This window comes from Octodon degus, unplaced genomic scaffold (genome assembly GCF_000260255.1).
Source record: "Octodon degus isolate 3935 unplaced genomic scaffold, OctDeg1.0 scaffold00005, whole genome shotgun sequence".
NCBI classification, from domain to species: Eukaryota; Metazoa; Chordata; class Mammalia; order Rodentia; family Octodontidae; genus Octodon; species Octodon degus.
Genome location: NW_004524581.1, coordinates 23,858,380 through 23,868,139, shown reverse-complemented (window position 1 = coordinate 23,868,139; position 9,760 = coordinate 23,858,380). Strand labels below are relative to the sequence as shown.

The following is a 9,760-nucleotide window of genomic DNA, read 5'->3' as shown; positions in this document are numbered from 1 at the left end:
TTTTTTTTTTTTTTTTTTTGGCAGAACCAGGGATTGAACTCAGGCCCTTGCGCTTGCCAGGGAAGCGCTTATTCCACTGAGCCATCTCCCCGCCCCAGGAAGGCGGTATTGAGCGGCACCTCAGAGCCCCAGGCTGACCACTTGCTAGGAGTTCCTGTCTGCTCTGTGACATGGCACGAGTCTCCAGCTTCCCAGGACACAGTGCCTCCCCACCTCCCACTGGGCATCAGAAGTAGTATTCATAGCACTAGGGACACCTGGGACACCCACACCAGGGAGTGACAGCCTCAGTCCTGGCTAGGAGGGGTCCCAGCTACTATGCAGGTGCTCAGGGCGTTGCTGTGAGGTAGACACAGGAGGCAGACTTGTGCTGCTCTGGAACCCTTCCCAGACTAACAGTGACTCCGTGGCCATCTCCACGGTGTCCCAAGTCTTTTCTCCCTTCTGTTCTTCTCAGAGCAGGAATCCAAGAGGCCTGTCACACCTTCCCCAGCTTTGGGAAAAAACAACTTGCACATGAACAACAGTTTTTAAAGAAAAGCAAAAGCACCCCCTGCTGCTTTAGAGACCTTCCTGTCTGGGTGTGGGTGGTGACACCTGTAATCCCAGCGATGGGAAGCCAAGGCAGGAGGACTGTGGCAAGTTCGAGGCCAGCCTGAACTTAATAGTGAGAGATCTTGTCTCCTAAAATAAAAATAGGGGCTGGGAGATAGCTCAGCAGCTAAGCACCTGTCTGGCAAGCACAAGGAGCTGCGTTTGATCCCCAGTACTGCATGCTGTGTCACTGTGCTAGTGCACGCCTGTATCCCAGCTCTGGGGAGGCTGAGACAAGAGGATCACTGTGAGTTCCAGGCTAGCGTATGCTACATGCTACGCAACAAGAACCTGTCTCAAAAGACTAAAAACTAAAGAAGTAGAAGTTTTGCCTAGTGTGCAGAAGGTCCTGGGCTCAATGCCCTGCATCACCACCAAATAAAATACTACAATGCATACAACGTATTGAGTGTTAGCTTGGGCCAGGAATAGCGCCAGGCACTGGGGCTACTGCAGTGTGACAGGGAGCCGTGTAAACTGCTGCGGGAGACAGTGGCTTACGTAAGGTCAGCGCGTGGGGCACTGTGGGAGCCCCTCATGGTGCTGGTGCTGTGGGTCTGTCAGGTGCGCAGTGCCACTGAGCACAGGGCAGGTGTGGCTGCAGCCGCGCCGGGAGGGCACCTGCAGGCGCTGAGCCGTTGGGCCTCGGAGGGGCCGGGACAGTGTGACGAGCCTTCAGGAGCTCCCTGGCTGCTTGGGTCCCCAGTTCTGCACTGAGCTAGATCCCAACCCATTTTTACTTTGAGGCTGGGTCTCTTAAGTGGTTAAAGTCTGGAGAATGCATGCAGGGATGAGGGGCCCATCAGTGCCAAGTCAGCAAGAAGCTTGCAGGGCCGAGATCTGATCTCCATGCAGAATGGGTGTTTACAGTGCACCCATCAACCACCCCACCTTGCACACTCAGGGAAGCAGGTCTGCAGCCCCAGGCATCCCTGGGCCCAGAAGAGGAAGAGAGGGAGGGAGGGAAGGAAGGAGGCAGAGTAGGTGGACACCTGGCCTCGTGTAATGAAGGGACGCGGAGATGAAAGGGGAGGTGGGTGGGGCGAGCAGGTCCTGACAGCCCAGCCCGCAGTGCCCTCCTCACCCCTGCAGCTCTGCAGCCACCTTGTCCTGCAGCTCTGCCAGGCAGGCAGCCCCAGGCCAGGTACAAGGTGGGGAGCCAACTTTCCCAGGCTCACAGCCCCTTTCCTGTGGTTCTCTGGGCACAGCCTTGGTCCAGGCCAGGCCCAGCCAGAAGGTGGGGCCCTGGGTTCTGGCCCCTGGCGCTGGGCCCAGCCAGGGAGCAGCAGAGGCTGCAGAAACCAGGGTGTGGCTATACTGCCTGAGAGCTCCCCGCTTACCCGCCCCCCCCCAGCAATCTGGGGCTGGTCCAACAGGAATAGGGCAAATGGGCACAGGACGGTGTGGGGCCAGGGGCTTCTCTGGAGACCAGTGGCCTCCCAGGGCCCACATTTCTTCCCCAATGGCGCGGACTCTCTGCTGGAATCAAGGTGGCACCAGCTTCACTTATGCTGTTTCTGCGAGGCTTTATTCTCTTCCTCCACTGGTGTGGAGACAGGGGCCAAGGCTGTATGTACCGGATTGCACACATGCCAGGTGGTACCCAGCACCCAGCCAAATCCTTGTTAGATGAGTCTGCGACTGCCTCTAATCTTCACATAGCATTAGGAAATAATCTTGCTATCCAGAGAAGAAACGGGGCTTCTGGACAGTCCAAGAGCCTCATTGAAGGATAGTGTTTGCTATCAACAGTCCTCTGCTCTGCTCCTTCTCCTGGGGGGATTTGGAGAACTGGAAAACCCACGGTCAGACAGCCAGGCCTCTGCGCTGTGTGTTCCCAGCGAAGCTGCAGGAATCTCCCACACCCAGGAGTTCTCAGAATCATCACTTGCAGCCGAGAGCAGGAGGCCAGTCTGAACTGGCTCATTTATTTCCCAAGCCAAGTGAGACCAAGCCCTCCCCCACCCCACAGCCACCAAGAGCCAGTGGCCACACCCCTCTCCCCAAGCCTCAAGACAGCTGGTAAAATTAGTGAGCTCTTACAAAACTCAGCCCAGGAAACATGCGTATTTCTAGAGCCAAGGCTGGGGGCGGGTAGAACTGGATCCTAAACAAGGGGACCCAGAACCTGTCCCCTCAGGGCTGTGGGTTAGGGCCACCCAGGTGCTAATCCACCCTGCACTTTCTTCCCAGAAGTGGTTCATCTGCACTCCCTGCCCTCCTCCTGACCCCATGTCCCCAATGTGGAGATGACACTGAGAGCAAGCGTGATTGTTCCTGATGTCATGCCAAGCTAGACTTTCAAAGTGGTTCTAATTCACTGGAAATAGGCATAAACCTGGGCAAAGGACACACTGATGGGTCACCTCTGCCTGGACTGGGCCCTACCAGCTGACCTTCTCTGGGACTTCTGTGCCTACCTTCCACCCTCCAAGGTCTGCCAGCATTTTGACCTCCTTAGGTAACACTGGTGGACTGCTAGGACTGGGTCAGGAACCCCCATGAGACCCCGCCATGCAGGCTTCTGTTGTCGGGCCCCAGCACTCACGACTACCACCCAACCCCGAGCGCTGCTTCATGCTCAGCGTCCTGTCCCTGCTCACCAAGGCTCCCTATTTGGCCCTCCACGGAGCCAAGGGCTGGGCCAGATAGACAGAACCTACCTGTAGGGCCCAGCACCTCTGTTTTAGAACCTGCTCAGTAGGCCAGGCTTGCAAATTTGCTCTCAGGAACATCATTACAGCAAATAGTGGAAGCTCAGGGCCCGAGGCTCCCCTCCTGCCTCTTCACCCTCCCACCCCTATCTGCAGGGTCCCCAGCTGCACACACACCCAGCTTTGGGAAACAGCCTCCCTCAGCTCCCTTGTCATGCTATCTATTTTCAGGGAATGAAGACTCTCCCGTGTCATGTCAGGATCAGGCTGTCTGACACCCAATTTGACCCTCCCACCCCCACAATGACAAATTCCCAGGCCCAGCCCCTCAGAGAGGAGCTGAAAGACAGGGCTCAGGACATGGTTTTCCGGTGGGCATGGGGGTAGGCGTAGGAGATGGGATGGCGCGTCCCGGGCCTCACGGTGAACGTGTTGATGTTCGACCTGGGAGATGAGAGAACCATTACGTTCCTGTACTATTGGTCCCGCTCTGCCCTGTCCCCTCCCACAGCAAGCAATCAAGGCCCAAGGGAGTCCCCTCCGGGCACTGAGGTGCCCTCCTTTGCCCTTGAGTCAGAGATCAGAGGCCTGAGCACACTGCCTTCCTGTCCCCTGCCAACCCGGCCCAGCTCACCTGCCCATGGGGGGTGCCAGGCAGTGCTCCCCTGCTGTGTCTCCAGGCATCCTGTATTTGGTGTCACCCGTGCCACGTGCCACTGTGCCCTCCAGTGACATCCGCCGGCCGTGGATTGCAGCAGGATGTGTGCGTCCAGCCGAGGGGATACGTCGTGGTGCAGGGCCGTTCGGGGCGCCCTGGAAGCGGCTGGACCCGAGGGCTCGAGGTGGCTCACCCATATACAGCCGCTTCTTAATGAGTGAGCGGCCTGTGGGTGAGCCCCGCTCTGGGACACGCGGGAAGGCCAGGGCACGCGGGAAGGCCAGGGCAGGTGACCACCCCAGGTCCTTGGGGGCTAAGGAAATGGGGTCATTGCTGAACTCAGGAGGTGGAGGAATGACTTCAAAAGTGAACTCTTCCTCATCCTTGTCCTGCCTCCTGCAGAAAGGCGAGGGTGGCGATGACAGGGACCTGGGAAGCAAGGGGTCCTGTGGGAGGCTGGAGGGGACAGGTCTGTCCCAGGTGCCCCGGGGGGCATGGGACTGCACTGCTGTCCACCGAGGCAGTGAGGGTGGCTCTGCACTCTCTAGGGGCTTTGGCTCTCTGAACACCTCAGACTGCACTGGCCCAGGCAGCAGGGTGGCCTTCTCTGCCTCCTTGGGCGACTTGGGAACGACTGTGAAGGAATAGGGCTTGTAGTCTGTGTAGAAGATGCTGTCCGACCTGGGCTCTGGAGGGCCGCTGTGGCCTCGAAGGCTCCCAGGCAAGGACCGTCCCTGGGCAACCCCTCCAGGCCGCCCCTTCTGTGCCCTCTGCCTGGCTGCCAGGAGCAGGGCCATCGGGGACCCCCGCTCCACCACCTCTCCTGTCACTGGGTGCCGAAGTACTTGGTCAGCGGGTGGGGCTGGGCCTGGGGGTGTGGATGGGGGGTCCTGAGTGCCCCTCAGCTCCACAGGCCCCTCTGGACCTGCGGCTTTTTCTCTGGCCAGCATGGGCTTCTCTGTGCTAGCCTCAAAGCTGGGGCCGCTCTGATGACTATGGGGCTTATAGAAGAGCTGTACTTCTTCCCGGCCCGGTGATGTCTTAGCTGCCAGCGGCCTGGTGACCCCTGGCAGAGGCTGTTCTGGCCCTGGCTGGGTGGACGCTATGTCATTCTGAACTTCTGGCTGCTTCTGCTGCCAGCCCCGCTCAGCCGGGATGGGCTGCTTCTCTGCTATCAGGTGGGATGGTGTGGTGGGCTTCATGGTGGCTGTGGATGTGACCAGCCCAGGGGCACTCTTGGGGGCAGCAGCAGGTCCCAGGGTGGCCATAGATTGCACTGGTGTGGTCCACTGAGGGGTGGCAGACAGAGACAATGGGTCCTCGGCCACAGGCTTGGGGAATTTGCCATTATCGGTCCCGTTCACCAAGCGGCGTCCTCCTTCTGGACGAGGCTTGGGAGGCAGAGAGCTCAAGCTGGGCTTGACGTCCTTTTCCGAAGACGCTGACAGCCGGGCCTCCAGCTCCTTCCGGATCTGCTGGACACTGGGGATGGGAGTGTCCTGAGAGTCGTAGTCCACTGGGGGTAGGGGCAAACTGGGACCCTTCTCAGGGACACTGAGGGGCGTCTTGTCAGGCAGGCTCTGGGAGGTTGCTTCCGCCAGGAGACTAGGGGCCTTCTTGCCCTCCTTGTCCTGAGAAGCCACTGTGGGGCTTGGTCTGGGACCAGGGGCTCTGTCCTCCCTCTTGGGCCCGCTCAGATAGGCTGCCAGCTGGCTCCGCAGCTGCTCCAGCTGCCCGGGGTCTCGCCAGTCTTTGGGCTCTGCAGAGGCCACAGGCTGTGGGGTGGGGAGTTTAGGTTTGGATTTGGGTGTGGGTTTAAGAGCTGGGAAGCTGGATTTAGGGTGCTGTGGCAACCCAGCCACTGGAGGGGCCCCCTGTTCAGAAGGCAGTGGAGATGGGAGAGGAGGTGCAGGGGGAGGAAGAGGAGGGGGTGGGGGAGGGGTGGGGGGCGGAGGCCCAGCTGGTTCATTTGTGGAGGACTTAGCCTGGCTGGATCTTGGGCTGCACGGAGCTATGGGCTCCCCAGAGTGGTCTGGCTCCCCAGGGGCCTGGTTGGGGTACACCTGGGATGCAGGGCGGATGTGGAAGCTGGGGGGCACTGGGAGGCGGCTGGGTATCTTCTTGATAGCACCCTCTTCTTCTGGGGGAGCCCCTGGGTCTTCCAGAGCTGGGATAGATGAGGTCCGGACCGGAGTTGGGGGAGGCACCTTAGATGAACGGGGCCCGGTGAGGTGGGTCTCAGGGACCGGTCTCCTCAGCTCAGCAGGGCTCCTGGGGGGGCTGGCCTTGGGGGTCTTGGGCTGCCTGCCATTCAGAGCCACCTCTGATGTCCATTTGGTGACACCCCCAGGGGGGAAGAGCTGACTCCCCTCTGTGCAAGGAGAAGAGGGGACTGGGGGGAGTGGGGCTGGCACAGAGGGCGGTGGGGGAGCTACAGCTGCCCCAGGAGGGGCGGGTGGGATGAAGTCAGGCAGGCTAGGTGTGGACGGTGGAGACAGGGTGTCTGGTGGGCACAGGGTGTCTGGTGGGGACAGGGTGTCCTGGACAGGGGGTGGTGGGGGAACCATGGGGGGTGGCGGGGGAGCCATGGGGGGCGGCGGTGGAGTTGGGGGTTCCACCAGCAATGGGGGAGGTGGGGGAGCAGTGGAAGGGGGTGGTGGTGGCAGGGAGTCTCCTGCAAGCTGTGGCAAGTCCTGAGGTGGCCCTGGGGCTGGGCCTGGAGGAGGTGGGGGGATGCATGTGTCCTGGCCGTAGGGCTCAGGCCTCAGGTCCCCCACAGAGCTGTAGAGCCGGAGGTTGCCATTGGCTAGCGAACTGCCACCTGCAAGAAGCAAGAGGTTGATGGGGGGTGGCCTTGTCCCCCATCAGCTGCAGCCCGACCTGGAGTTGTGCAGAGCTGCAGACTGGTGGCCCAGACCCTGCAGCTCACTTCGCTGTCCTCTCCTTGGCCAGGCCTCCATCCCCTTAGGGCTCACCTGAGCAAACAGCTGGGAAAGGGCTGCTGCTGACAGCCACAGGGAACTCGGGTATCAGGCACTGAGTTAGAAGCTAGGGATATGGTAGTAAGCAAAGTACCAGCCAAGTGTGGTGGCATGTGTCTCTGACTTGGCACTCATGAGGCTGAAGCAGGAAGACTCCCGTGATTTCCAAGCCAACTGGGCTACATAGTGAGACTGTCTCACGAACAAACAAAACAAAACAAAAAAGCAAAATGGGGCCAGCCAGATAGCTCAGCAGACTAAACACAGCGGCCAGGGTTTGATCTCCAGCGTGCCACACAGGCCCTGCTCCCCAGGGGGCACTGAGATGGTGACTGAGAATGGGCACTGGGGGTGATGGCACATGCCTGTAATCCTAGTGCTTGGGAGGCTGAAAACAGGAGGATCACTATGAGTTCGATCTGTGTAGTGAGACCCTGTAGACCTTGTACTAAAATACAAAAAAAAAAAAAAAAAAAAAAAAAAAAAAAAAAAAAAAAAAAAAAAAAAAAAAAAAAAAAGCAAAGCAACAACAACAAAGCACCAAAAGCCAGACAAAGGAAATGCTGACACCCTCTTGAGTATATGTTTTCAGGGGACAATGAGATAGCAGACCTTGGGCTGGATATAGCCCAGTGGCACAGCGTCTGCTTAGCAAGTGTGAGGTCTTGAGTTCAACTCATGACACTCTTCCCAAAAAACAGCACTAGAGACAGCGGACACCACATGTAAGAACTGATCACTGTGGGGTGTGGCGGCACATGCCTGTAATTCCAGCACTCGGGAGCTGAGGCAGGAGGATCGTTGTGAGTTCGAGATCAGCCTGGGTTACAAATTAAACTCAAGGCCAGCCTGGACCCCACAGCGAGACTCTGTCTCAAAAGAAAGAGAGAGAGAGAGAGAGAGAGAGAGAGAGAGAGAGAGAGAGAGAGAGAGAATCACCATGGCGGTGTGTACTGTAGGAAAACCAACAGGGTGGGGAGCCAAGAGTGGTCGGGGTGGGATCCCTGTTGGTGGCCTCATGGCAGGGACACTGGCCAGGTGTCCAGCAGAGCCTAGGCAGGGGCAGCCGGCATTAATTGTTGAGCATGGTGATCTGCTCAAAAAGCCACTCTGTTGGGGGGCATGGGAAGTTCCCCACCAGTTCCGAGCAGAGGTGTGACAGTGACTTATATTCCCTCCAATATTCACTGATGCCCCCAACAGGGGCAGATGTGTGAGGGGTTGGGGGACTCACTCGGGCCGGCAAAGCCAAGTGGGGGGCACTGGCCTTGCAGCCAGGACTGTCCCGACGCCACTGGTTCTGTCCCTTAATTATTTAAAAACAATTTTGACTTTTCAGGGTAAGAAAAGGTCTGCATCACTAAGTTGGCCAGGATAGGCTTAAACTTGGGATTCTCCTGCCCCAGCCTCCCCGAGTATGGGGTTCTAGGTGTGCACCACCAGGCCAGGCTCCATGCTTTGCCTTTTGAATTCAGAGTCCAAGAAGAAAAGATGGACAAGCTCTAGACCACGTCTTCTTACCTGTCCCACCTTTGTCTGCGAAATCTTCAGGAACAGAGGGGGTGGGCACAGCCAGCCCATGGTTCTCCTGGGCGTTCTGAAAGGGACCGGAGAGCAATCAGGGGACAAGCAAAGGACAGATCATTCATTTTTAAATGACCACAGTGAGGCCATCAAATGCCTGGAAACCCGCAGGGGGGTGTGGCTGCGAAATCCCATTCCCAAGCTTGCTAGAACAGTAATAGGGGCACTTAAGAAGGCGGACCTGGAGCTCGACAGACTGGGTTGCCCCTGATGCCTCTGCCCTGCCAAGTAAGGCCAGCATGGGGTCCCTGCCCCTGGGGAGGGCGCGGGGCAGGGCTCCAGCTCGTGTTTAAAGGAAGATACGGTGTCCTGCTTGACCCCAGTAGAATGGCCACTGCTCTGAGCCCAGTGGTCACAGAGCAACAGGACTATTGATCCTGGGTTATGCATCAACTCGGGCCACCAGGCCAGCTGCAGACAAGCACAGAGCCTACACACAGCGAGGGACCCTATCAACTAAACACATACACAGAGGTATCTGTGGCAGACGCCACAGTGAGGAGCTTAAGCCCCCACCCTACCCCACCTATTGGGTTTTTGCAAAAGAGCGGGTGGAACCACGCCAAGCCACAGAGTGCTCTGTCAGATGCTGGGTGTGGGCGGCCATGGTCCCCTCCATAAACCCATTTCCTGTTTCTTTCTACTGACCTACCTCCCTGCCCCCCCCCCCTTTTTACTGCAAGTCTATCTCTCGGTCCATTTTGTTTTGTTTTGGTGTAGTCTGGTGAGGCAGGGTCTTGCTGTGCAGCTCAGGCACCCTCATGCCCCAGGCTCTCCAGGGCCGGGACCACAGACACATACCACCACCACCACCACGCCCTTTCTTAAGCACCTCAGAATGGCCTCACACCACCATTTCATTCTTTTCTGCCTCTGCTTGAGTCCTGTGGCTAACAACACATCTGTTTTTTAACATTTGTCCAAAACAGGAGCCAGGGACACGGCCTGCCTGGGCCATCCATGACCCCGACACCACACGCACACAGGTTACTCTAGTGACCTGCTCTGTCCCTGAGCCCTGACTCTGAACTGAAACAGACTGGGCCTTTAGCATCGGATGGGGACAGTGATGTTGGACACATTCACGTGCGTGCCATGTGCCAGCACAACAGCTTGACTGATGTCACTTCACGCTGCCTCCTCTCCTACATGGCCGTCACCACCTGTTCTCCCACACACACTTGTAACAACAGAGCCGGGCACAGTGACCCCGGCACCTGAGAGGCTGAGGCAGGAGGATCACCTTGAGCTTACACAGTGAGACCCCGTCCCAAAAATACAAAACAAAA

The 9,760-nt window shown here is 58.1% G+C and overlaps 1 protein-coding gene across 1 annotated transcript in view; it reads right to left on the bottom strand.

Moving 5' to 3' along the window:
• CUNH6orf132 (chromosome unknown C6orf132 homolog) overlaps window positions 1-9,760 on the bottom strand; it is a 33,269-nt gene that overhangs the window by 1,285 nt on the left and 22,224 nt on the right. Inside the window, exons 3-6 of the mRNA XM_004624425.2 lie at window positions 8,409-8,484; window positions 3,883-6,727; window positions 2,805-3,692; window positions 78-85 (exon numbers count right to left, since the gene is read on the bottom strand). Coding sequence (XP_004624482.1) covers window positions 3,602-3,692; window positions 3,883-6,727; window positions 8,409-8,484 — 3,012 coding nt within the window. The 3' untranslated portion in view covers window positions 78-85; window positions 2,805-3,601. The remainder of the gene's footprint in view (window positions 1-77; window positions 86-2,804; window positions 3,693-3,882; window positions 6,728-8,408; window positions 8,485-9,760) is intronic.